The sequence below is a fragment of the Phlebotomus argentipes genome, unplaced genomic scaffold (genome assembly GCF_947086385.1).
Source record: "Phlebotomus argentipes unplaced genomic scaffold, Phlebotomus argentipes genome assembly contig_15, whole genome shotgun sequence".
Classification (NCBI taxonomy): domain Eukaryota; kingdom Metazoa; phylum Arthropoda; class Insecta; order Diptera; family Psychodidae; genus Phlebotomus; species Phlebotomus argentipes.
In genome coordinates this window covers 6767492-6793553 of record NW_026776181.1, presented here as the reverse complement: position 1 = coordinate 6793553, position 26062 = coordinate 6767492, and the positions used below count along the sequence as shown (strand labels likewise).

General features: G+C 49.2%; 6 protein-coding genes across 6 annotated transcripts; 4 read left to right on the top strand and 2 right to left on the bottom strand.

The window, feature by feature from the left end:
* Nucleotides 1–1983: 1983 nt before the first annotated feature.
* On the bottom strand, nt 1984–4795 carry LOC132262293 (uncharacterized). The gene is made up of 5 exons (XM_059761518.1): nt 4613–4795; nt 4420–4557; nt 2474–2597; nt 2247–2406; nt 1984–2152 (listed from the first exon to the last, which is right to left on the bottom strand). Exons 1-5 carry the CDS (start codon nt 4703–4705, stop codon nt 2023–2025), a joined length of 645 nt encoding a protein of 214 aa, XP_059617501.1. The 5' UTR covers nt 4706–4795; the 3' UTR covers nt 1984–2022.
* A 620-nt stretch (nt 4796–5415) lies between these two features.
* LOC132262570 (protein wings apart-like) lies at nt 5416–12661 on the top strand. Its single transcript, XM_059761868.1, has 7 exons — nt 5416–6109; nt 6167–6747; nt 8416–9892; nt 9965–11390; nt 11450–11553; nt 11612–11802; nt 11872–12661. The coding sequence occupies exons 1-7, from the start codon at nt 5944–5946 to the stop codon at nt 12052–12054; spliced, it is 4128 nt and encodes a 1375-aa protein (XP_059617851.1). The 5' UTR covers nt 5416–5943; the 3' UTR covers nt 12055–12661.
* Nucleotides 12662–12693: 32 nt separating this feature from the next.
* Nucleotides 12694–15553, top strand: LOC132262571 (vacuolar protein sorting-associated protein 53 homolog). Its single transcript, XM_059761870.1, has 2 exons — nt 12694–13644; nt 13700–15553. Exons 1-2 carry the CDS (start codon nt 12846–12848, stop codon nt 15472–15474), a joined length of 2574 nt encoding a protein of 857 aa, XP_059617853.1. The 5' UTR covers nt 12694–12845; the 3' UTR covers nt 15475–15553.
* LOC132262572 (nuclear pore complex protein Nup50) lies at nt 15478–16902 on the bottom strand. The gene is made up of 2 exons (XM_059761871.1): nt 16789–16902; nt 15478–16691 (listed from the first exon to the last, which is right to left on the bottom strand). The coding sequence occupies exon 2, from the start codon at nt 16688–16690 to the stop codon at nt 15569–15571; it is 1122 nt and encodes a 373-aa protein (XP_059617854.1). The 5' UTR covers nt 16691; nt 16789–16902; the 3' UTR covers nt 15478–15568.
* Nucleotides 16903–17199: 297 nt separating this feature from the next.
* Nucleotides 17200–18352, top strand: LOC132262573 (GDP-fucose transporter 1). The gene is made up of 2 exons (XM_059761872.1): nt 17200–17304; nt 17362–18352. The coding sequence occupies exons 1-2, from the start codon at nt 17228–17230 to the stop codon at nt 18293–18295; spliced, it is 1011 nt and encodes a 336-aa protein (XP_059617855.1). The 5' UTR covers nt 17200–17227; the 3' UTR covers nt 18296–18352.
* A 413-nt stretch (nt 18353–18765) lies between these two features.
* LOC132262569 (protein lava lamp-like) lies at nt 18766–25820 on the top strand. The gene is made up of 4 exons (XM_059761867.1): nt 18766–18953; nt 19031–19172; nt 19290–25356; nt 25474–25820. The coding sequence occupies exons 1-4, from the start codon at nt 18885–18887 to the stop codon at nt 25574–25576; spliced, it is 6381 nt and encodes a 2126-aa protein (XP_059617850.1). The 5' UTR covers nt 18766–18884; the 3' UTR covers nt 25577–25820.
* Nucleotides 25821–26062: the final 242 nt, after the last annotated feature.

Below are 26062 nucleotides of genomic sequence, written 5' to 3'. Positions count from 1 at the left end.
ACTTTCTCAATTAAGACTCAATCTTAGTGCTCTTCCGGCGAGCTTTGCGATGTGATTATTGATATCACAATGAGCTTTGGGGGAAATTCTCAATTGTTGTCTTTATTCAAATCATCCGTTCAACTGAGGGACAAGAGATTTTACTAGCTAAATAGATTTTTCAGCGCATTCGGGGGTAAAAACATGCTAAGAATCTGTGATTTTGGTATGAACACCTCTCTCTTCCCATCCCAATTGGTCACTCCTTGTGCCACACATTCGACGGTGCTGAGCTTTCGGACTCTGATGGGGAAAGAGTGAGAGAAAGAAAGAATTTCAACATTGTGTTGCTTCGCTTCTTGAGGTGTCCCATCACTTTTCACTGTGACACACATTAATCTTCCTCTTCTTTTGTATACAACCACCTGAGATTGGTCTGCATAGCAAAAACCGCAATAATTCTGACTCGGTTTCTGTGTTTGTTGCGATGGTAAAAAGGCTTGAATTTATAGGCATGAGATTTTTATGTGCATCGCTCATCAATTAATTGCTGAACCACATCAATTTGTTGCTGGGAGATTTTTATGGTGGCAGAAAATTCCTCCTTGGATGTGTTTCATCATCGTCAATTGACACAATTTTCCGGCAACTATGCGTAAATTAGCTCCCAAACGTAACGACCACGAGTGTCCAAGATGCGATTCAATCGGACCAATAAAAGGCCAAACACATAAAATTCTGATAAAAGACACAAGCTAGAGATCCACCAGATTTAAGGCAGATCTCTTGTGATGATACTTAAACCAATTCCGAGAGCAGAATATCAATCTGCCTCATTAGGAATTTTGGTGTTGTGTGAATTTTTTTCTCCACTGTTTTGCGGGTCTCATGAAGCCGGTCAAAACGGAAGTTGTTAGCCCAGAAAAGATTCTGCTCAACTGTGTCTTTTGCACCAGAATCAATCGAACTTTGTATTTTTCAACTGATAAACATCATGAGAGTGAGTTTGGCTCTCATGCGCAGAGGGGAAAAAAACCCAACATCATCGTGGGTATAATTTTACAATGTCAACGGAAGAAAATCAGTCTTCTGGAATGTCTATAATCACCACAAAATTGCACACACACACACACTCATTTGACCAGTATTAATGGTTAATCTCACTTGGTGCGAAAAGTGATTAATAATCCTGTCACAATTTGCGACTCTCAGGTTTCTCCGCACTTGTATTCTTTCTAGAGGCGCACTTTGTGCCAAAGGAAGATAATCGAATTTGAATTTGCGCGCCTCTCGCGATCTACCGCCAAAGAAGCTGCAATTGATTCCTGTTTCGTGCTAACATTTGACTCCACATGCAAATGACCCGAATAATTGAGAAACAAAACACAAATGATCACTTTATCTTGTGCTTTTCTCTACAAGCTCCAGAAGTCCATTGAATTACAATGATAAATCAGAATATAAAAATTAAAATTAGAGAGTTGAAAAATTAACGGGCACTTCACTGTATGAGCATAAATTTGATTTTGAGCAAGTGCTTAATGAATGGCAATTTATTCAGTGCAGCTTTTCACTCTAAATTGAACTATTTATGATTCATTTTAATTGATATAATAAGATTGTAAAGTAGAGTCTAGTGCATCATGATGAGGAAAAATCCCTCTTCTTTTTTATACATCAAAATACATAAATTGCTTTCAACTGAATTATCAGTTGGAATTTCTGAGATATTGTGGTCGGAAGTGGTAAAATATTTCTACAATTTGCATTGCAAAAGCTTCTAGAATTCAAGCTCACAATATTTCGCAAGCTGGACAATTGAGCCGAATCAATTGAAGCGCTTTCTGCAAGTGACTCACGAGATGGAGAGGAGAAAAGGCGCGAGAAAAAAGTCTAGCGAAGAAAGTTGAGAATGCTGAATGAGGGATCAATTACTGGAGAACACATGAGTATCGCATAGCTTTAATGCGCGCACTTGGCGAAGGAATTCAGCCAAAAGATTTGGTACACAGTGCAAATGAGCGAATTAACGAAGAAGCGGACTTATTTGTGGATTACTTTCATCGGTTGCTTAACACCAAGTCCCGTTGATTTGGAGCCACTTTCGTCACATTTCCCCTGCTCAATTGGGAACATGAAAGAGATATCAATGTCGTACCTCGGCAGTTTCTCCCTGGAACAGTGCGCAGAGGCAAGAAATTGAAATTAATTTCATTGTCTAGCGTCGGCTGGGAAGTGGAATGGCAGAGTCTGCCGATGGAGTTTACCTGAGGAAATTAATCACATTGATCCCAAGATGCTTCTCTCGTGACAGCAGCAGCGCCGACAGGTATCTCGGTGGGTCTTTTGTCTTCTCCGCGCAGTGCATTATCAGCGCCCATGACTTGTAATCAGTGTCAATTATGTAAGTGTTGTAAATTCCTTCATCTGCAATCAAAGAGACATGAAGAGACCATTAGAGAAGTGGATCTGAAGGCGTGCAGAGCGAACCTACAAATGTCTTCTGCGTGCACCCAGTGAGCAGATGCTGCGAAATTGGGTATAATCCACGTTATGTTGCCCTGCTGCACCTCATGCAGTGGATCATCCGCGTAGATGTACGTGAAGTTCATTGTCACCTAATTGCCAGCACATAGAGTCAATCGACAGCATTGCAAAATTTCATCATCCACCAACTTCTTCCTCCCATTCTCTCTCTCTCTCTCTCTCGCATTTCTTGCACACACACCGCGCAGATTATGTTAATTTTCTCTTCTCTCGCGGCCTGGAAGGAGGTCAAGTATTTGCCAGACATCGGCGAATGAGACTGCCGAGTGCAGAGAGGGAAAATGGCCAAGAGCGGGAAAAAGACACTCAGCAGACACACACAAAGTGCGCCAAAGTTGCGTTCTTGGGCGCGCACAAAACGAAGGACGTGATAAGCAAATGCCAAGGCTAGCTTTTGGCTGAACTCTGGGCGATTAGCGTATTCAAAATTGAAACTTTGAACCACCATAACTCCAGTTCTATTGCATCGTTGAAAAGTTGTGACCTATTTTTCAGAGACGTCTGATCTGGACTAAAACATACTGAAATTTTATCGAAATGCATAACAAATTTGCTGAGATACAGGCGTTTAAAGTAATTTCAATATGGCGGCGTGATTAATGACGTCACAAAATAATGGCGGGTGTGTTCTAGTAAAGGTTGTTGGAAGATGTATTTTCAATGAAGAGATGATTAGAATCGGCGAAAAAACAGCGGAGATATAGGCTGGTAAAGGTTTAAGCTCTACAAGTTCATTTACGACGGACGGTGGACGGCCGGCCACGATAAACACGATTCCCCATTTTCTTCGTCAGATTTCATCACATTTGGCCTCCTGATGTCATTTTAGTCGATTTTCTGTGCGCTCACAGACAGAGCGGGTTTCGCTCAACGCGAACAGCTCGAATTCCGGAAGAGACCCCAAAACACATCGCGTCCCGCGGTCGGTGGCGAATTGCGCACACTCTTTGTCACACCTCTGTGTCTCATTGGGAGCACCCAATTCTGGCGGGAAGAAGTGGCAATTGGGCACAAAAAGAGCTGCACAGCACGTTCTCGTCAGCACAATTAATCGTCACCTGCTGACTCTCTCCTGGAGCAGTCACAAGTGCAATGTGCCAAGTTCATTCGGCGCACAAGTACACGGCAATTGTACCACATGGAGGAATAATGGCACAAAATGCAGCCGAGCAGTGCGTAAATCATTTAATGTCGACACCGCATCGCTTTGTTGCATGATCTCTGCGCTACACTGTGCAGAATGGAAGGCTGGACAAGTTCAAGATCGCGATTATCACTTGATTGAGACTCTTCTGGGCTGCTTTTTGCCGATCATCGCGCAGAATTTTCCCTCAGATCCAATTTGCCAGCATCTCTTGGGCGAGTGATTAATCAGATTCTCTGCTTAATTGTCGCCAGCGTCCAGCTTAAGATGTGATTTTGCGATTGTTTCAATCATTTCTCGCAGTGTTATTCGTTAAGTATTTTATTTTGCGTCTCGAGGTGCTTTTGAAAAGAGAATTTCTAATTTTCAGCGCAATACATTGTGTAGCATAATTGCTGAATTGAAGAGGTGAAAAAGCCAGTCAAATAGAAGACTCGCAACAAGAGGAAAATTAAATACGCCTCAATGGCGAAGTGCTTTGCGATAATTTTTGCCCACTTGATTGTGTGCGGTGAGAGATTTTGTGGAGAAAATGAATGAATTGACGCACGTTCGGGCCGAAGAATTTGATCCACTTTGAGAGCCCATGGCAAAAATTGAGCTCTTCGTTCGGATCAAAGCGCGAAATTTTGCGCTCGCTGCAAGAGTCATTTATCACCGCGAGGAAGGAAATTTGGAGTGATTGTTTGGCGGATTCTATGGGGATTTTCCACTTTTTGCGCGCGCGCACGCTTTTTGGGAACACTCACGGTCAGATCTTCGTAGGAGAAGCTGAACAGGCTCCGCATGCACGAGTACTCGGGCGCCTCCTCGGTGGAGGCGAAGTACTGGACGACGTTCCAGAAGCCCATCATCTGCGCCAGCTCGAAGTTCCTCATGGCTTTCACCTGCGGAGAAGGAGTGTCAGTCGCGACGGCCAGAGAACCGTCTCCGTCTGCTCACCTTTGGGCATCTCTCGCGTCGCCTCACCCGATAAACTCCGTGCACGAGCGCCGTGAGGAGCAGCAGGATGAAAAAGAGCCGGAGATTCGCCATCACACAATTTACGATCCGCCTCAAAACTGGCAGAGAGAAAATCACTTTTTGCGCCACGGAAAAATCTCTTTTGTTCCAATTGACGTTCTCAACTATGACGATTATCATAATTTAATAGAGTTTTGCCTTTTTTCGCTCCCTCTCGCTCTGTGTGAGTGAAATATTATCTCGTTTGCAGCCCGGATGTTGGTGATATATTCAACAGTGGAGCGAATCTCAAGGGAACTCACAGTGTCCAGAGGCGCTTTTTCACCTCTTCGGCAACACAAGGGATTTGCTGAGAAATTGAACTGTTCTTGAGGTAAATCAAATTTATTTTGGATTTTTCCATTCATTTCCAATCCTTCATATCGTGTTTTTGAGCTTCAGACCTGACTTCTGTCCTGATTTTTAGTGTTGTCTTCGGAAAATGCTTGATCTTAAATCAATCACAGAACCTGGAAATGCAATAAAGTTACTTTTTCTGGGCAAAATAATGTTTAAAAAAAAGCCTGAATTAAATATTAACATTTCCCTGAATGCTGTACACCCCTTCTATTGTTCTACTTCACTTGAGAGCATTTAATCGCAATTTCCTAAAAGATTCTTCAATTTCTTGAGTTTATTCGCGCTCTTGCGGTGTCTTGGGTATTTCCCCAGATGGCGCAGATCGCACGGGATATTTTCCATCTGACACCCCCACTATATTTTGTCTCTCCTCCACACCCTATAGTCGTCTCTGTCTGGCTCGAAGAGGAGGAAGAAGGGTTTGGTGGAGAGTTTTTAATTTATTGATATTTTCGTGAAAATTCGCCCGGAAAATCGTGCAAAAAGTGCAAACACGCCACAAAGTGCACCCATAGAGCACATTAAACGTGTAATTTGCTGGCAGCAATGGGAGAAAAGAGTGCTGGTGACTTTGTTCGCATATGCAAACTGTCAAAGTGCGTCTCTCGGGCAATTTTCGATAAATAATCAATTGTTTCCCAACAATTGTGGCCGGATTGCATGATATTTGCATAGTGGACGGCCCCCAACGCATTTTTTGCGTGGCTGCGCGTGTGGAAAAGCAGTGCAAGAGACGGAAATTGGGGTTTTTTTTCCGTGTGCGGCTGGCCGAGGGAAGTGGTGTGGGAAAATTTCCCAAAATATTTTTATTATTCTCTTCGGGCGTCTTTTCGCCCCACTTCCGGGCGGTGTTTTGACTACCCGGAGAGACAGTGTGTAGACGCCCAGGCGGGAGAGTGAAGTGTCGGATCATGTCGCGCTGGAGCAAGAGTCGCAATCAGGGTTTTGCCGTTCCCATAGATTCCCTGCTCAAGGAGAAGGAGAACACAAATCGCCCCACAGCCGCGCGGTCGGCGGGAACAGTGGGAAAATGGGGCGTCACGAGCTTCACCTCCATGCGCGGGGTCTCGATATACGGTAAGATTGTAGATTTGCTGAGAGATCGCCTGGTAATTGAGTTTATTTTGGTTTCAGGACGCAGCGGATTCTCGCAGTACAGCCCAAAGCAGGAGGCCTCGCCGTCAGCCTACATATCGCCCACTCAGGAGCCCCAGCTGAATCAGAATGCGCCCAACATTGAGGCGCCGAAACCGAAGAAGTTCTTTAAGAGTCGCAATGCTGTGCCAGCGGAGCCTTTTCTCATTCAATCACCGCAGACTTCGCCCTCAATGGACTGCGCCCAGCCGCCGTCCTTCGCCCAGGCCACCACCTCGTCGGAGGGGCAGCCGGCGAAGGGCCCCGGAAGGCCGCGGAAGCCGAAGCTTGAGGGTGAGAAGCCGGTGAAGAAGAAACCCACCAAAAGTACAAAGAAACCGAAAGCAATTGTGGAGGAGCAGGAGAAGAAGGCGCCCAAGAGCAAAGAGGGCTACTCAAAGGCCGCCACGGCGGTGCCCAGCAAGCGCTACTTGGCCAGGAATCGGAAGGTGGTGAACTACAGCGAGACCACCAGTCGCAGTCCGACGCCTGAGCGGCCAAAGTATCCGGTTGGCGAGGCTTCTAGTCCGCCCAAAGCCCCGCCAGGCGATCACCCGCCCATCGTCCTCAGGATCTCTAAGGTAATTTCTCACACTGTTGGAATTCCCTCGCGTCCCACGACATCTGGGGACTTGTCGTGCGGCATTTGCGCGCCACCGGCAACAATGCCCACACGACGTTTCGGAACGGAGAAAAGTGGGCATTGATAAATCCCGCGTGAAGTTGGCGTTGTGTCTGTCAAAACATTTAGTTTTTCTTCGCTTCGTTCTTTTCTTGTTTTATCAGCATTTTTTCCGCATTTTCACCTCATTTTCACTTTCCAACCAAACTCCAAAGTACAACCAAAGACACTTAGTAACGCATAGTGCTGGAGAAAGTGCCTGCTGAGCATAGAATGTGGAGGAATTTGGTGGTGTTCAAGTGCCTGTAAGTGCGCTGAGTGGGGCGCTCTCGGTTTCGCTATAGTCAGTGAAAAGTGGCCGATTGGGAATATGGCTTTTCCCATGTTTGCCTCCACACTGTGGGGAAGCCAAGGCGAGAATTTGACTGAGGAGAAATTGAGAAATCTGTGTCGTATCAATTGCAGTCACTCTTTTTCTCACTTCTGCCACCTCTTCGTGGTCTTTCTATTGAGTGGAAATTTGTCACAGAGTCGTGAAGGAAAAATGATTCGATGATTTGTGCTTGCTTGGCGAACGAGAGGCAGAAAGAGAGAGAGCAAATTGTGGCCAGTATCTTATCGCTCAGTGGTTTTGTGCCTGCTTCTTGACTTTCCGGAATAGTCGTCAGAGATAAGAGAGGCTCTGGATATCGCTATCGATGGATTTCACTCCGCACTCTTCCACCGACGTGATCTTCATGTTTAGACGCTTGAGAAGATGAGCAGGAAGAGTGCGAAGAAGTGCTGAATAAGTCACATTTTCTTAGGGGAGAGATTAATTGTTATTATCTCAAAAGTGCCTGTTGTGGCTTTTCTCAATGAACAAACACTAAGTAAACTGTTATTTGCATTGAGCAATGATTAATAGGAGCAAAGTAGGTCAGAGCAGATTTAATAAGACACTATGAAGAGCATGAAATAGGGCGCCAACTCGTATAATTCGATGGTGTATCGATTTTAGTGAAGCTTCTTCCGTGATTTATCCAATTACTCTTCACTAAAGGGTCGTTGCAACTTTATTTTCATAGCATTTTAGACAAGTTGTCAAAATGATGAATTCGTGAAACTGCTATGTAATATTTACACTAGCAGTCGCTTGGCGGACATTAATAAAAAGTATTGAAATGCATAAAGTTGCAACGAAAATTCGTAAGTTTTTTACTAATAGAAATGTTAAATCTGTGAAGTTGCAACGACCCCTAAATCTTTCACGTTGAGTTTCTCTTCTCTCATCTCAAAATAGGGAAAATATTTGTCTAGACACGAGAGTAAACAAAGATATTCTACTCTTCCAGGACACTTTAAAAACACATTAAATCGGTTTTTTGCTCGCTCAATTTGCCTTGGAATTTATTATCAATTTAAAATTAATAAATTCAGGTCGTTACAGCAAAATATGGGTCGCCCTACGCATGTAAACACCATAAATTGGGCACAGAAGGGAGAGAAAAGTGACGGAAATGATGCCCTCCTTTTACTGCTTCACAAAATCAATAAATGGATTTTGACCTTTTTTTCCCTCTTCTAAATGCAACCACTTTCGCTGAAGGACTCATTCTGACGGGCGGCTTTTGTGGTGTCTTTGCAGGGAACGTCGAGATTGGTGAGCACGGATAGCGATGAAGTGAACAATTCACCGACTTATTCAGCTCCACCGCAGAATTTGCTGCCACCGCCAGTGTCGACGGCCACGATTGGCGAGACTGTTGGCGCTCTCTCGTCCACGGCGGAATTGTTGGCGGTGCTGTCGGAGCAATCGACACCTGCTGCGACTGTTCAGGTGCAAGAAAGCACTCCGAAGCGCGCTGACGAGGAGGCAGACTGTTTGAAGATCAAAATACGCACAGACGGCAACAAAGGTTTCATCAACAGTACCAATTTAGCGCCTGAGAAGCCTGAGAAGCCCGAGAAGCCGGAGAAGCCAGAAAAGGAGGTCACAAAGCCCACGAGGGGCCGGAAGAAGGCAGTGAAGCCAGAAGAGAAGCCAATTCCAGCGAAGGCGCCTCAAGTGAGAGTGACTAGAGCGACAAGGGCGACAAGAGCGTCGAAGAGGAATCAGGAACTCATCGCGCCGAGTGCTTCGCCGTCAAAAGCGGCTCTCTTGCTGCCGCCGGCGAAGAAACCCGGAACATCTCCTCTGCCTGGCAGTGACAATTACGAACTGTACAGGACTCTGGCGTCGCCATCTGACAGGGATTTTGACTCTCAGAGCTCCATTCTCGGCAGCGTGTCGTCGAACAACACGCCAACGCCTGTGGCAATCGGTGGATTGCCGCTGGAGGAGACTTGTGTCATCCGGAGGAGAGAGTCTAGTGACGGCACGAGTGATATTGACACATCGCAGCATAGTTCACTCGTTGCGCCGCCGTCGGAGATTAATGTGCGTCTGAATGCCATTTCTGAGTGCTCGGAAGTGGATGAGACGGACACTGTGAAGGCTGTTGAGGAGAAGAGAGCGCCAGCGCCGAAGAAGTCACCAGCGAAGCCTGTGGCGAATCGCCGTGTCACGCGGAGAGCCATGAAATCCACTCAGGAAGAGGTGAAGGAGCCCACACCGCCGCCCGCTGTCAAGGAGGCGTCCGTGGGGCGTGTGACCAGGAACAACAACAACGGGAATATTCCAAAGAGTCAGCCAGCAAAGGCGCCGCCGACGCGGAGTTACACGCGCAAGAGACGCGGCGCGAAGGTGGATGAGCAGATGAGTGAGAGTGCAGTGGCGGAAGAGGAGCCAAAGCAACCGGAGAATTCTCAGAAGGACGAGGACAGTGCTAAGGAACAGGTGGCGGACAGTGCTGTGACCAATGCGTCTGCCGAAGTGGCGGCGGATCCTGAGGCGGCGGGCGACGGGAAGCCGCGCGCGAAGTATCGACGAGGGCGATATGGACAGAAGGAGGTGAACAGCGAGGCGTCGCAGGAGTCTCTGGAGATGCGAGACAAGAGCAGTGAAGTGGAGGATAGCGACAGGAATGTGGATGAGAACAGTTCGGAGAAGCCGAGTGTGAAGCTTCTGATTTCAAAGAAGAAGGGAAGCATCTTCAAGAGTCGAGCTCTCGTGACTGATGCCGGTGAGTCTCTGCATAGGAGGAGCGTTGTGTGATAAACTGGCTCACGTGTTTGTGTGTGTGTCTGTTTTTCAGATGCGGCAAAGAAGCGACACGTGTACAAGCACAAGTGGGATGACGACAGCAAGGGCAACTCGTCAATTGATACCGCAAAGGCGCCACATGTGGATGAGTTCAGTTTGGAGGGCAGCAGCTCGAGTATGACGCGCCTGCCGAAGCCCACGGACAGTGGAGGCGATCGGGAGAGTGTGATGAGCTTCTCGCGTGAGCAGGAGGTGCAGCTGGAGAAGTACTACACGCGCGTGAGGAATGTGAAGAAGGCGCATCAGATTCAGGAGATTGGGGAGTTTCAGGAGATGGATGACGATGTGGAGTACATCTTGGATGCCCTGCAGCCGCACAATCCGCTGTCCACGCGATGCTTGTCAGCGATTCAGCTGTCATCCAAGTGCATGACGCCGGGCTTCAGGATGCACGTACGGGCTCACGGCACAGTTGCGAAGTTCTTCAAGGCACTGCGCGATGCCACGAAGGATCAGAGTTTGGGTCTCTGCACGGCGACCATTATGTTTGTGCTGTCGCAGGACAATCTGAATATGGACCTGGACAGGGATTCACTGGAGTTGATGCTGAGTCTGTTGGAGTCTGACGTGAGTCATGCGGATGCGTTGGACGATGCGGGACTGAGTTTGCAGCAACTGCAGCGGAACAAGCAGAAGGTGCGCGAGCTGTGTGAGGAGGTGAAGAGCCATGGCAAGGCGCCGCACTTGAACCTGGACAACATCACGGTGGGAACGCTGGCCATGGAGACGCTGCTCAGTCTGACGTCGAAGCGTGCCGGCGAGTGGTTCAAGGAGGAGTTGCGCAATCTTGGCGGCCTGGAGCACATTATCAACACGATCTGCGAATGTTGCCGTCAGATTTCGGACTACGTCGTGGGCTGGACGGATGCTCTGCTGGACAAGTTGCGCAAAATCGAGCGATGCCTGAGAGTGCTGGAGAACGTGATGGAGATGAATGAGCAAAATCAAAGCTACATCCTGGAGTATCGCAATGGCCATGCCATTGAGACACTCGTGAAGTTGTACAAACTGTGCGATCGCGAGATCGCTCTGTATCCCACAAATGACCAGACGTCGAAGGAGAATCCGGGCGTGGTGATTCGCGAGGCGTTGGTGCCCACGCTCAAAGTACTCATCAATCTCACGCATCCGTTCAACGATCGCGCCGTGGGGGCGGTGTTTCTGGGCGAGAAGGAGGGTCTCTTCGACACGAGTCTCCATCTGTTGCTGCAGGCGCCCAATTATGTGCCTGAGAAGTGCATCTTCGAGCTGAGCATCCTCGTGCTGCTGCTCCTCATCAATCTCACCATGCACACGAAGGCCAATCGGGCGGTGATAATGGAGGCGAACGCACTGTCGGACTTTGGCAGTCAATTCGCAAAGGTGCCCGCCATCAAGGCTCTCGTGGAGTTCTTCTACAAGTGCGAAGAGATGGCCAGGTGAGGGATTGAGGTGATGCGGTGGAGAGTGCAGTTTGCTGACTGGAGATTTCTTTCAGATTGGCTGAGCAGAAGACAGATGATCTCCTGGATTCGAATCCCAAGAAGAACGAGAAGAAGCACAAGACGTCCCAAGAGGAGGTCGAAGAGACTGTAACAAAGTGTAAGTGTGGAAATTGTCTGTCGAGATATTATCGCTAACTTGCTGATTCTCTCCGCAGTGCTGCAAAAGGCTGGTCATCACATGGAGCACACAATGCTGGCGAGCTATGTGTGTCTGTTGCTCGGACATCTGGTGATGGACAATGAGGAGAATCAGAAGAAGATCCGGCCGTACTTGAAGGAGGCGACATTCGATGATATGGTGAAGGTTCTCGAGAAGTATTACAACTTTATGAATCTCACTGCCAGCGTGAGTGTTGCTTAAGAAAAGAGTGTGCAAAATAGGGAGAGAAATTGATTTTCATTCCTTTCTTCGCAGTCTGAAGCATCAGTGGTGGCGCACATAAAGTGGACAAAGGGAATCATTGACTACTTGCAGAAGTGCGATTCACATTCCGGCGGCCACCAAGACGCTGTCTCGTCGTCGGCTTCAATCTCACGCGCTGGTGCTCCGGGAGGTTTTGTCTATTCTTATGGCTCTTCTCAATACAGTACAAGATAGAGTGAGTGTGTGAGCTGATCCCATCCCCGCGAACCCTCCATTTTACTCCCATTGAACGAGCGAGAGTGTGTGAATGCGTAACTAGACAAATTATTATTGCAAAGTGTAGGATCAAAAGTCGCAAGGACAACGTCAAAGGACACAGCAAAATGATATTGACATGAATGAATATTTAGATACTATATTTATTAGGTAAATTGAATGAATAATCGCTTAAGTCGTTGTACGTTTGATTCCTCTTCGGTCCTTTTAATTAAATCTTCCTCAATAGAAGAAAAAAATTGTGTATCTCTGAATTCAAAATGATTAATAATCCCGAGGAGATGTAATTAATGGTAGAATATATTATTGAATAACATTCAGACCAGAATAAAAAGGTAGGTTTAATAAATTTTGCATTGTTTAGCTTCTCCATCGACTTATTTTCCCTCGTCACCATTTAAATCACACTTTTCACCCTTATAAATTAAATTAAGATTTCCCAATATTATACACTTGAATCGAGATACAAATTGAAATATATTCAATGTTACCTGTATAAAATTTAATTAAGGAAATATTGTGAGAAAGGTGAAATGAGAAAATAAAAATATTTGGACCAACTGTAGAGTGAATTTGTCTTTTGATCCTTGATTTCATTTGAATTACAAATTTCCGGAGACTTCGGAAAATTTAGGGATAATTTTTGACAGCTCATCAGAGAGAGATTCTAACCTCACAAAACACATCATCGAAGTGTCTCTGTCGCAGCAATTCAGCAGTTTTGGGGCTCTTCCTCCTCATTGGCGGCGATGTTGGGTGGTCAGGATGACTTCGATGGTGGCCAGGGAGAGAATAGGATCGCCACAATTGTGCTGACCAGCGATGTGCAGGCGGCGATCGATCAGGTGCTGCAGAATCCGGGCGCCAGTCCGCTGGACCAGCCGGACTTCAATCCCACGGATTACATCAACCAGCTGTTCCCCAACGAGCAGTCGCTCTCCAACATTGACGATGTCATCGCCAAGATGGAGTGCGAAGTGAGCGTGATCGATGACAACATCCGGAGTGTCGTGCGCGGCCAGACGAACACTGGGCAGGACGGGAAGAAGGCGCTGGAGGACGCCCAGCGGACCATCATGCAGCTGTCGGGGCAGATCACGGAGATCAAGACGCGCGCCGAGAAGACGGAGGACATGGTGAAGGAGATCACGCGCGACATCAAGCAACTGGACTCGGCCAAGAAGAATCTCACCTCGGCCATCACGACGCTCAATCATCTGCACATGCTGGTGGGCGGCGTGGAGAGTCTGACGAAGCTGGCGGAGAAGCGGCTGTACGGCGAGGTGCTGAACCCACTGCAGGCCATCACGGAGGTGAATCTGCACTTCCAGCAGTACACGGAAGTGGCGCACATCAAGACGCTGTCGGACAAGGTGTCGCAGATTCACGCCGAGTTGGCCACGCAAATCACGGAGGACTTCAAGAATGTGTTCACGCCTGGGCAGCAGAATGTGGTGAAGATGAGCCTGTCGCAGCTGGCGGACGCCTGCAAAGTGGTGTCTGTGCTGGAGCCCAAAGTCAAGAGGGAACTACTCAAGTGGTTCATCAGTGAGTGAACTTCTTCACCCCACATTGTGTCTCACTGACCGCCTTTTCTTTGCAGATCTCCAGCTGCAGGAGTACGTTCAGCTGTTCCACGAGAATCAGGACATCGCGTGGCTGGACAAGATAGACAAGCGTTATGCCTGGATCAAGCGACACTTGCTGGACTTCGAGGACAAGTTCGGGAAGATCTTCCCGCTGGACTGGGAAGTCTCTGAGCGGATCACCGTGCAATTCTGCCACACGACGCACGAGCAGCTCTCCAAGCTGATGGCGCGACGACGCGTGGAGATGGATGTGAAGCTGCTGCTGTACGCCATCGGTAAGACGACTGCCTTCGAGGCGCTGCTGGCGAAGAGATTCACCGGCGTCACGCTGCAAGACGCGCCCGGCAAGAGTCCACCGACGCCAGTCAAGCCCCTCCCGGTGCAGGAAGTGAAGAGCGCCGCGGAATCGCCGGCGCAGAGTGAGACGGAGGAGGGCGTGGTGAAGGCTGTAGCGTCGCCGTTCTCGGATCTCATTGGGTCGTGCTTCAAGCCCTACCTGGACATCTACACGGACAGCATTGACAAGAACCTGGCGGAGTTGATTGAGCAGTTCGTGCAGGCCAAGGCGCCTCTGGATCCCGTGTCCAGGACGACGGTGCTGCCCAGCTGTGCGGATCTGTTTGTATTCTACAAGAAGTGCATGGTGCAGTGCGTACAGCTGAGCAATGGGAAGCCCATGTACGACCTGGCGATGGTGTTCAAGAAATACTTAAGGGAGTACGCCGCCAAGATCCTGGAGAGTCGCATTCCAAAGCTCACGGCGTCCTACACGCCTTCCTCCATCAGCACCAGCATGTCGCTTCTGACGCGCGATCTGCAGAATCTCTCCACGGCGGCCGGACAGGTGATTCACAGCTTCCTGAAGGAGGGCGAGGCGCCGCGCTTCACCCGGGAGGAGATCACCACGATCTGCTGCATCCTCACCACGGCGGAGTACTGTCTGGAGACGGTGCAGCAGCTGGAGGACAAGCTGCGGGAGAAGGTGGATGCGACGTACAGCGAGAAGATCGATCTGGGCGAGGAGAAGGACGTCTACCATCGCATCATCTCCAACTGCATTCAGCTGCTGGTGCAGGACTTGGAGACCGGCTGCGAGCCGGCGCTGATTGTCATGAGCAAGATTCAGTGGCAGACGATCAGCAATGTGGGCGATCAGAGTAGTTTCGTCAACTCCATCATTGGCCACTTCAAGCTCACCATTCCAACCATCCGGGACAACCTGGCCACATCGCGAAAGTATTACATCCAGTTCTGCCACAAGTTCGTCAACTCCTTCATCCCGAAGTACATCAATCACCTGTACAAGTGCCGCCTGACGAGCGTCCAAGAGAGCAATGTGCTGGGCTGCGAGCAGCTGCTCCTGGACACGCACAGTCTCAAGACGGTGCTGCTGGACTTGCCGTCGATTGGGTCGCAGGTGAACCGCAAGGCGCCGGCCAGCTTCACGAAGATCGTCATCAAGGGCATGACCAAAGCGGAGATGATTATCAAAGTCGTGATGGCGCCCGTCATTCCGGCCAGCGTCTTCACGGAGCAGTTCCTCAAGCTCCTGCCCGACAGCACGCTCGTGGAATTCCACAAGATTCTCGACATGAAGGGCATGCGGCGTGTGGATCAGGCGCAGCTGGCGGAGCTGTTCAAGCGCACGGCGCCCAAGGAGAATCTCTCGCTCGCCCTGGACGCCGTGTCGGCGTCCAGCGTGGCCGCGAAGCTGCTGGACAGTCCGGAGGGCGACAAGGGACGCATCAAGAAGCTGGAGAAGTTGATAAAGAAGCGCCTGCCCAACTAGTTTTCTTTTCAATGTATTTCTTCGTCCTGCAAGATATATTTATACAGCAATTTTGGGGGAATTTTTCTGTTAAAATTTATGTAAAACACGATGTTCAGTCCGTGGCGTATTTCTCGATGGCCGCCTTGACTTCCTCCGCCTCGTCGGCATTCTTCACCTTGAGCAGCATCGAGACGGGCTTATCGAAGTCCGCATTCGGCACGCAAACCAGCATGACGTTGTTCTTGCCCAGAATGTTCACCGGGATGCGCTTGTTGAGCATGAGATTGACCAGAACATTGCCCAGGCTCGTGTCGGCGCGCACGATCATCTGGATCTTCTTGCCCTCGTTCACGGACTTGAGGAAGAGTGTCCCGATGCCGCGCTCCTTGTAGCCGCTGTCGCCCTTGATGTACACCTTGCAGCGTTTCGAGAAGACGCTGTCCTCCTCGACGACGGGCGTGAAGGACACCTTTGGCGGCTCGTCACTCTCCTCCTCGCCATCCTCATCGTCAGCCTTCGACTCGCTCTCCGGCGCGTCCGTGGGCTTCGTCACGTTGCCAAATGTGAAGGGCTTCGTGGCGCCGAAGGAGAATCCTGTGCTCGCACTGGCCGTCAGGGAGTTTCCGCCGAAGACCGAGGTCGTGGCCGGTGTCGTGCTGGAGAATCCACTCAGGGCGGATGTACTGGGAGTCGCAGCAGAGAAGCTGAAGCCCTTGAGAGCGGCGCCCGAAGCTGCTGGAATTGTCGTCTTTTCGCTGCTCTTGATCTCCTTCAGGTGCTTCTCGTAGTCATCGAAGATTGGGCTGAGAATGACGACGGGATTCTTCTCGATCTTGCTCTTGATCCACTCCAGCAAGGACTTGTTCAGGTCAATCAGCTTCTTGTGATACTCGCTAGTGGAATCCTCCGACGACTTCTTGTCTTCACTAGTCTTGGGCGGATCATTTGCAACAGCTGGTGAGCTTGTGGTTTTGCTGAGCAGGGAGAAGGGCGAATTGGCTACAACTGGCACGGAGGCTGTTTTTGAGAATCCCGCAAATCCACTGAAGATTCCCGGTGGCGGAGCATCCTTAGATTCTGTTGCCGGAGCAACACGTCTACGGGCTGTCCTTATCACGCGGCTCTTCAGTTCGTCCTCGGGCGCCTTCCTGAACACCCCTCGATCCTCCGGAGCATCCTCATCGTCCCAGTTGTCGCTGTTCAACTCACCCAAGTTCTTCCTTTTCGCATTCATCCTGCAAAAATTGTGAGGTTATCAAGCGATTTGTTGCTTCTGCTGAGCTGTAAATCACTGGAATGGCAGAATTTCATGTGAAAAATGTTTTCACTTACTTGCTTATTGATTTTTGGTGATGATTTTTCTTTTCTGTCGCGTATTTTCACGCCTTTTCGTCTAAAATACTTTTCCCGGGGCTTGTTTTGTCACAGGCACGCAATTTCACGCTGACAACACGTTTTCCGGGAGGCTTTCGGAGTGCGATGATTGAAAATTTCGTGAAACTTTCAAAACAATCATCATCATCAGGAAACAATCATCAAAACACACTTGAACAAACAGGAGAGAAAGAAATACTTTCTCCAGACGCCTCAAAGTTGTTAAATTCCGGGCACTTGAACAGTCAGTGTCTGTTTCGGCAACGTGTCTGAATAATGACCCAATTTGGGGTCATGAAATTGCGTGCATCTCCGGAAAAGAAGTCGTTCCTCTGCAATTCTGTTGTGTGCTTTCTGATTGTGCTTCAGTGATAAGACACCTGGCGCATCCGGCACAATGTATCAGCCGCTGGAAGGGAAGGTCGCTCCTCTGAAGGAGTACGTCCACATCACTGTGGTCGTGTTGTCCTATTGGTGAGTTTTGCGTGCGAATCTCGAAGTGGTCAGTGTTGGAATCCTCCTTCTTTCCAGGGTGATTTCGATGGTGACGGTGTTTATCAACAAATCCCTGCTGAGCAGTGACTTCTTCAGCCTGGACGCACCGCTCTTTATCACGTGGTCGCAGTGCGTTGTCTCGGCCGGCATCTGTTTCAGCCTCAGCCGGCTGTCGAAGGTATTCCCCAAGGGCGTCCACTTCCCGGAGGGAAATCCCCTCGACTGGACCACAGTGAAGAGCGTCCTGCCGCTGTCGCTGCTCTTCACGCTCATGATCTCCACGAACAACCTGTGCCTGAAGTACGTGGGAGTGGCTTTCTACTACGTGGGCAGATCCCTGACCACCGTCTTCAACGTGGTGTTCAGCTTCGTGCTGCTGCAGCAGAAAACGAGCGGTCGCTGCATCCTCTGCTGCGTGGTGATAATTGCCGGTTTCTGGCTGGGCGTGGATCAGGAGAGTCTCACAGACTCCTTCTCCCTAATCGGCACGATCTACGGCGTCGTGGGCTCCCTGGCGCTCTCGCTGTACTCCATCTACACGAAGAAGACGCTGGTATTCGTGAACCAGGAAGTATGGCTGCTCAGCTACTACAACAACGTCTACTCGACCGTCATCTTCCTGCCGCTCATCCTCGTCGCCGGCGAGATTCCCACCGTGATGTCGTACAAATACCTCGGGGAGTTGTGGTTCTGGCTGGCGCTGGGCGTCAGTGGCGTCTGTGGCTTCGCCATCGGCTACGTCACCGCGCTGCAGATCAAGGTGACGTCTCCGCTCACGCACAACATCTCCGGCACCGCCAAAGCGTGCGTGCAGACTGTGATCGCCACGGAGATCTACAGCGAAACAAAGTCCTTCTCCTGGTGGCTCTCGAACATTGTCGTCCTGAAGGCGAGCGCTCTGTACGCGTGGTTCAAGCAGCGCGAGATGCAGGTCAAATTCCAAGAGGCAGAGGCTGCCCAGAAAGTGTGACGCAGGTGATCTTCACCACGAGATACCATGTAAGCTCTAACCGATTAAACTATAGGCATAGAAGAGAATCTCTTTGTTGCTTCCACTGCTGATTTATATGCTTGATTTTCTCTCAAATTCCCAGGGTTTTTTTTTGTCTATTCAAATTGACGAAAAAGGGGTCAAAAGTCGATTCTTTAATTTCTGTATCGTGAGAACGCAAAGAATTGTCAAAAATTCTCTCTGAAGTCAAAGAGAATTCGGATTGGAAGTCTTCTGGCGATTTTTCCACCGAGAAAAAGGAAAATTCTCAAGCACAGAGATTGACGTTCTTTTCTATTGGCGACCGAAAAGCACAGAAATATCCGTTGAATTCAAACGCAACAATGCCCAATCGAGAGCTTAAGCTCGACGCCCTGAAGTTTGTCGAAGACGAGATGACGTCGTGCTTTTCTGTCACTTTTCCGTGCAAGTTTTTCACTCTCGCTACGTGTTGGCAAAACGATGCGAGAAAACTCTTATTTTCTATCAGAAAATCTCACCTTCTTCCTACCTTTTGCTTCCACTTCTGCTGTCTCTTGTATGTAGATTTGCGTGGGAGTGCGTGAAGATGTCTAGTGAGACGGGAGATAGTTCGTCGGAGCTCAACAGTCTCCAGGAAAACTTGTCGGCGCAGCAGGTAAAAAAAAAAAGCTGTCAATCAATTTTCCCGGGACCTCACCCAGACTGTCTGGGTTTTGTCTGGTATCCTTGCAGGCGAAAATTGCTGCACTGAAGGAGTTGGTGAGGCAATCGGAGGTGGCCCAAGGCAAAAAGGCAGCTCACGCGAAGGAGAAAGTGAAAAACATTGCTCAACGTCTGTCCCACCTGAAGTCCAAAGCAACAAATACGAGTCAAGGTACGCTGAATTCACTGCCTTTGTTGTCTGCTACTTTTCATAGATGTGCAATGGAAATTCCGCATTATGAGAGCATATAGCATAACTTGGTACTTTTTTTTCTTGGTTTCTCAGCAGCTCTCGACTGCCCAATGATCGAGGAGAGCCAAGAGGTGGTGAGTACGCGTCCGCAGTCGCGCTCCGAGACGCCGGGCAGCGAGAAGATTCAGCTGCTGCGACGGCAGATGGAGGAGAATCGGCAGCGGATGGCGGAGCGCGAGAGCAGCAAGCGAGACATCGAGGAGATGGTGACGCAGCTGAAGGCGAAATTCGACACGACCCAGCAATCGCTGGAGAGAAGCACGGAATTGGGCAGATCCATGGGGGATCTGTCCATATTGGCGCCAACACCCAGTCGACCGGACACTCCGGCACATTCGGTCGAGGCGGAATTGCGCCGGAAGATCCGGAGCCTCGAGACGGAGGTGGAGAAGTACAGGGAGAATGCCACGCACACGAGTTGCAATCACACGGGCGAGATTCAGCAGCTGCAGCACAGGATTCTGGATCTGGAGGAGAATCTGCGCGAGAAGGAGAGCGTGATTGACGCCAGGACGCAGGCGGTGACGCTGATGAGTGAGAGTCTGTCGCAGAAGACGCATTCCACGGTGAACATGCTGGAGGACACGAAACAGGAGATGTTCAAGATGCAGGAGGCTTTCGTGGAGAAGGAGAATCAGTTGAATGGGGAAATTGCCGAATTGCGGAGTCAGCTGGAGGAGAAAGTCGCAGAGGTTGCCAATCTACAGGAGGTGACCGACATTCTGGAGACCACAAGATATGATTTGACCGTGAAAAATGCGGAATTGTCTGCAGAGGGTGAAAATGTAACGAATTTACAGGCGAAAATTAAGCAGATGGAGGAGGAAATTGAGCGATTGCACGCTCTTTTGCCTAGTGATGACAGTGGTCAGTCGTCTGAGGAGTTTCTGGCCAAATTTCGTGCCAATGAGGAGAAGATCCACCAGCTGGAGGAGTCACTGATGCAGAAAACCGTCGAATGCAATGTCCTGGCGGCAAACTTCTCAGTGCTGCAGGAGAAGGTAAAGGCAACGGGGCCTAAACCTCTCTTCGCCAGCGACAAAGGCGAAGCAGAGGATCAAGAGGCGGCGAAACTCAAAGCTCAGCTTGATGAGGCAAACAAGAGTCAGATAAAAATGAAGCTGAAGATGAAGCAATTGCAGAAGCAAGTTGAGGGTTTCAAGAAGATGTCAGATGTTCATCAGAAGGTGCTGCAGTTGTCTGAGGAGAATGAGCGTCTCAAGGAGAATGTCAGCCAAGCTGGCGAGGGACAATCACTGGCGTTGGACGATGCTGAGGCTTCTAAGAAGTTGAAGACATTGGAGACGACTTGCCAAAATCAAGTGGCGGCTATTCAGCTGCTCGAGGAGCAGAAGATCGATCTGGTGGACCAAATGGGAAAAGTTAGGGATGAGCTGGATGCTTTGAAGACGGCTCCGGTGAGGACAGAGCCCGCCATGGGCATCAGTGTGTCCTCCCAGATCAACAGCATCGAGCTGGAGGAGACAATAGAGCAGTATGCGGCGGATAAGGAGTCGCTCGTGCGCGAAGTTGAGAGCTTAATTGAGAAGAATGAGGAGTTGAGGGCGAAAATGGGGAAGCTGGACGAGGAGAAGCAGGAGCTGGTTGTGAAGCTGGAGCAGTTGAATGTGGAGAAGCAGGAATTGCTGGAGAAGATCGACAAGTTGAGTATTAAGAATGTGAGTTCAGTGGAGTCGCTGGAGATTGTGGAGAACCTCACGCAGCAGGAGCAACTGGAGATGGAGCAGCAAGAGACGGGATTGATTGGTGAGGAGTTGAGTGACAGTCTGATGAAGTTGAGGGAGGAGAGTTCGGAGTTGATGAATAAGATTGAGATGTTCACGAGTGAGCGCCAGGAAATGCATCAGCAATACGTTGAGAAGATTGATGAGCTGGAGAAGCAGCTGAAGGAGGCGGAATCTGAGCGTGATGCGTTGCGTGAGAAGACAGCGGAACTGGAGAATTTCTTGAAGACTTCGCAGTTAAGTGTGGAGAATGTGGAGAATCAGCTTCAGCTGCTGCGATCGGAGTTCAATGGAAAGTTGGATGAAAATCATAATCTGTCTGTGGAGAATGGCGGTCTCAGAGAGAAATTGGCCAAGCTGGAGAACATGTTGGGCACGCTCGAGGAGCAAGGCTCCGACGGGACTGACAAGACGGACAGAATAGCATTCCTGGAGATGGAAGTGTCTCTGAAGAATGACACAATTGACACTGTCAACCGCCAAATTATGGATCTCTATGCGTCCTTGGAGGAGAAGAATTCGCAGATTTTGGACAAAGATGACGAAATAACTTACTTGAGGGATTTGCAGAAGACCACTGCGGATCAGCTGCATCAGAGTACGCATGGCAGTGATCAGTTGAAGAGATTGATTGACCAACTGAGGAGGCAGTTGGGTGAGGTGGAGCAGAACAATGCGCGGGTGGCGAATGCGACGGATGACGTGAAGATTGGGCTGGAGAAGAGGATTCAGGAGCTCGAGGATAAGCTGATGGATTCGGAGGTGAAGAGGCGTGAGCAGTTGGAGAAGCTGAAGAAGTTTGCGGCCAATCTGAAGAAGAAGACGCAACAGTGCACAGATCTGGAGGCTGAGGTGATCAAGAGGAGTGAGGAAACCGATGCTGTGAGGAAGGATTACGAGGAGTGTGCGCAGAAGTTGGCGGACGCGAATGGTGAGAAGGAGAATTTGAAAGTGATGCTCGAGAATTTGTCTGTGGACATTGAGCGGATGCGTCAAGTTCATCAGAGTCAGGATGTCGATCTGTCCAGACAGATTCAGTCGCTGCAGAATGAAGTGGTGGCCAGAGAGAAGATGATTCAGGAGCTTCATGGAAGTCTTGCTCAGCCTCATGAGGTGGAAAAATGGGAGAACATTGCCAAGGAGAAGGAGAATATGGTGCTAATGCTTCAAGCAGAGATTGAAAGTCTTCGCCAATCGTGTCAAAATATCGATTCCTTGAAGGAGGAGATTGAGAAGTTGAAGAAGGTGTTGGAGGAAACGCACATGACTTACCAGGAACATGCTAAACAAGCACAGGAAGCCTTCAATGAGGAGGAACAACGTTACCAAGAGAAAATAAGTTCCTTGGAGGCTAAAATAACAGAGCATCTCATGTACATCGAGGACAAGGAGAGTGAAAATGCCAGCCTGAGTCTTAGGATTGACAAATTGGAGGAAGGTATCAGCTTCATCGAGGCCCGGAGGAATTCCCTGGAGAAGAAGAACAACATCTTGGGCGACCAGCTCAGACAGAGTCAGGAGGAGTTCAGCGAGAATGAGGATAAACTTCTGCAGAGACTGGCCACGTTGTCTGCCAATGATGAAATCATTGCTGAGAAGCTGCAAAACACACACGCTGAGAAGATGGAACTCATGGATGCGATTGCGGAGTTGAAAGTCGAAAGGGCGGCGCTTGAGAATCGCCTGCAGATGCTGGATCAGGAGAAGGCGGAAGCGTGCAAGAAGGCGGAGATGCAGGAGAGTGAGTATAACTTCCTGAGTCAACAGATTGAGAGCCAAAAGGTGGAAATGCGAAAAGTCCAGGAGGATTTCGAGCGGAAGGTGCGTGAGAAAGGTCAAGAACTTGATGATTTGGAGGTGGAGTCCAGTAATCAGTTGCAGAAAATGGAGGCTGAGAAAAAGAGCCTCCAGGAATCTCTGGAGAGAACCAAAGATGCAAATTCGGAACTTCAGGATGAAATAATGAATTTGAGAGAGAATGTTAATTCTCTGGAGCAAATCCGAAACGATTTGGAGCGTGATTATTCCTGGGCAAAGATGCAGAATGAAACTCTGACTCATGATCAGCTGGAGACGCAGGAGCTCAGGATGCAAGTGGTGCAGGATCAGACGGAGATTGAGAATTTGCGGCAGGAAAATCAAGCGCTGAGGATGACACATGAGAGCGAAGTGAATTCCTTGAAGAGTCTTCTGGATAAAGTCATGGTGGAGAAAGAGAATCTGGAAGCTGATGTGGCCACGATGAAAACTCAAGCTGCTGCTGAACCGGATAAAGTCAGTGTGGAAAATCTAGAAGCTGAGGCGGGTGCGATGAAACCTCCAGATGCTTGTGAACTGGATAAAGTCAGTGTGGAAAAGGAGAATCTGGAAGCTGTTAAGACCAGATTGAAGAAGTCTCTGGTTATTCCTGAACCGCAGGTTCTTGAGGCTGTTAAGACGAAGAAAAAGAAGACTCCGGCCATTCCTGAACCAGAGGTTATTGAAAAGGAGCAGATAGAAGTAGTGGATGAGATTTCCCAAAACATTCCGTCATTTATTGGTGCTAAATTCTTTGCCGAAATCACTGGTTCCGCCGATTTCTTCGACCAGGCGACAATTCCTCAACCCCCGGCGGCAAACCAGAAGGATGATTACGAGGGCAAGGCTGCTGTTGTAGAAGAGCTTATAATTCCCAAGACTGCTTACCTGTGCCATCCCAAACCCGAGGCGGCGGTGGTGGACTTGGGCGGAGGCCAGGAAGAGGAGGGATGGGGCTGGAATGCTGAAGAGGCCGCACTGGAGCAGGAGCATCAGAATCGAGCGATGGCGCCGCCATCTCTTCACTCGCAGTCATCTGATATCTACTTGAAGATGCAAATATGTGAGGACAGAATTCGCTATCTTGAGGATGAGAGGGACTGTCTGAAGAACGAAATCACGCAATCGCGACAGAGGTCGGAGAAGATGCTGAAGAAGTTGAAGGAGTATCGAAGCAAGTGTGAGAATTTGGAGAGATCAAGTCGATCGAGTCTGGATTTAGATCTGACTATTCAGGAGGAGCTGAAGGAGCAAGTGAGGTATTTGGAGACGACATTGGCGGCTGAGCGGAAGCAGATGACAACTGAAGTGGAAATAATGGCCAAGAAGGTGGATCTCCTCATAACAACCAATGAAAAGATGACAGACATGAAGGAGGATCAAGATGCTCAGATAGAAATGTACAGAGATCAGATCAGAGAGCTCACTGTGCATATTCAGGTATTGGAGAAGAAGCAGAACGATGGCTGGAATCGTGTGGACGATGAGGAGGACATGGGGGAGGTCAACAGGGAGATGAGGGCTCTGGAAATTCAATTGTTGTCGAAGGAAGAGCATATCAATCAGCTCACCGAACGGATTTGCCGGATGGAGCGCGAAGCTGATAACTTTATAAAGCAAATTGATCAATTCCGGATTGAATCGTCTAAAATCAAAGATCTTTTGGATAGATTGACAACAGAGCACATGAAATTGATCACGCAAAATGCTGGGAAGTCGCCTGAATCAGCTAAGTTGCAGGAAATGCATAAGCTGGTGCAGCAATTGCAGGAGGAGAGAAATATTCTGACTAAAAAGCTCGGAGCCTCGGCGGAGCAGGCGCAGTCTCTGGATGAATTGACGGCGGAATTGGAGGCGTTGCGACAGGAGAAGGTGGCCAGGGAAGCGGCAGCGCAGGAGACAAACAGACGTTGGCAGCAGGCTCTGGAGGAGCGTGGAAACAGTATTGCGGAGAGTTGGAAGGCTCACTTGGCCACGGTTGAAGCGGACTTTGCTGCGCGTGAGGAAGCTTTCAGGCAACAAATTGAACAATTTCAGCAAACTCAGCAGACCACCAGTGTTCAGGAAGCGCAGCCGAAGGAGGAAACCCCAGAACTGGCCCCGGAACACGTGCCCGCGGGCATAGCGGAGATGATGGCTAACATGCAGAATGCTCTGGAGAGTCAGGAGTTGGAATTGGTGACACTGAAGGAGCAATTGGCCATCAGGAGTGCTGAATACGCGGCTCTGTCGGCACAGTTGGATCCCTTTGGGCACTCAGCCACGAGCAATATGGCTCTGGTGCAGCCGAAGATCATCAAGACGCCTCCGGCGGCATCGGGAGAAATTCCACCGCGAACTGATCTGGATATGGCGCTCTACGCCCTTCACCAGCGGGACATGAGGTGTGAAGAGTTGACGCTGGAGTTGACACGGCTGCTCGAGGAGAGGGACACACTCCAGCTGAAGCTGTCCAGTGCCATCCGACAGGTTGAGGGGATGAAGAGCGCCTCATCGCCCGAAGGGAGTCCTGTGGCCAGCGGCGGTGCATCGACCGACGGGGGAAGTCACTTGTCAGAGAAGTAATTCCATGTTAAACTTATTGGCAAATCACTCTTGCCTGCATATTTCCTAATGGTTTTTTTTGCCTATTGCAAAATTATAATTTCCAACTTTTTTTTCGTCTGTATCTCTTTTAGAATTTCCGAGCTGCAATCCGTAAGTCATGCCAGAGATAAGAGTTTCCACGAAGAGCGACAACAGAGGCACAAGCAAATGTCGTGGTTCTGGAGTAGCAAGTAAATCAGCGACGCAGCGGATTTCATGGGAAAATGCATTTGCGACGTGCGGACGTGGGTGAGAGGCGACAATGTGGTATCTTCGCGGAGAGGAGAGGAGAGCATAATATACTAGTGAATTTACAAAATAACTACCGATCGTACAGTGTGTGTGAGAACTGGGTTCGAATTTTTTTTGTATGCAGTGAGCAGATTTTTAACTCTGTTCCGAGGGGACTTATTTTCAAAATACATGTGTAGACGTCGTATTTCTGCTGTTTAATCACACTCGTGGTGAGATCATATTGTATTTTGAGGCTTCAGCACTGATTGCGCGGATAGAGAAATGTGCCCGCGAAATGGACACCGAGCTGATGGCGAAATTGGTGATACTGGAGTTGGCCATGAAGGAGTTGGAAAATGTCATTTTCCTGGAAGTTTATTTCGCAGGGAATCTTGATACCAAACACGCGAAGAGGAATTGATTGCAGAAAAATATTCTTGATAATTG

Coding starts and splice junctions, on each gene's coding strand:
- LOC132262293 (XM_059761518.1), bottom strand. CDS start 4,705: ATGGCGAATCTCCGGCTCTTTTTCATCCTGCTGCTCCTCACGGCGCTC. Junction 2,407..2,473: donor GGTGCACGCAGAAGACATTT/GTAGGTTCGCTC, acceptor CTTTGATTGCAG/ATGAAGGAATTTACAACACT. Junction 2,153..2,246: donor AATGTGATTAATTTCCTCAG/GTAAACTCCATC, acceptor GCACTGTTCCAG/GGAGAAACTGCCGAGGTACG.
- LOC132262570 (XM_059761868.1), top strand. CDS start 5,944: ATGTCGCGCTGGAGCAAGAGTCGCAATCAGGGTTTTGCCGTTCCCATA. Junction 11,391..11,449: donor AAGTGCGAAGAGATGGCCAG/GTGAGGGATTGA, acceptor GATTTCTTTCAG/ATTGGCTGAGCAGAAGACAG. Junction 11,803..11,871: donor TTATGAATCTCACTGCCAGC/GTGAGTGTTGCT, acceptor CTTTCTTCGCAG/TCTGAAGCATCAGTGGTGGC.
- LOC132262571 (XM_059761870.1), top strand. CDS start 12,846: ATGTTGGGTGGTCAGGATGACTTCGATGGTGGCCAGGGAGAGAATAGG. Junction 13,645..13,699: donor ACTACTCAAGTGGTTCATCA/GTGAGTGAACTT, acceptor TTTTCTTTGCAG/ATCTCCAGCTGCAGGAGTAC.
- LOC132262572 (XM_059761871.1), bottom strand. CDS start 16,690: ATGAATGCGAAAAGGAAGAACTTGGGTGAGTTGAACAGCGACAACTGG.
- LOC132262573 (XM_059761872.1), top strand. CDS start 17,228: ATGTATCAGCCGCTGGAAGGGAAGGTCGCTCCTCTGAAGGAGTACGTC. Junction 17,305..17,361: donor GTGGTCGTGTTGTCCTATTG/GTGAGTTTTGCG, acceptor CCTTCTTTCCAG/GGTGATTTCGATGGTGACGG.
- LOC132262569 (XM_059761867.1), top strand. CDS start 18,885: ATGTCTAGTGAGACGGGAGATAGTTCGTCGGAGCTCAACAGTCTCCAG. Junction 18,954..19,030: donor AAAACTTGTCGGCGCAGCAG/GTAAAAAAAAAA, acceptor GTATCCTTGCAG/GCGAAAATTGCTGCACTGAA. Junction 19,173..19,289: donor AGCAACAAATACGAGTCAAG/GTACGCTGAATT, acceptor GTTTCTCAGCAG/CTCTCGACTGCCCAATGATC.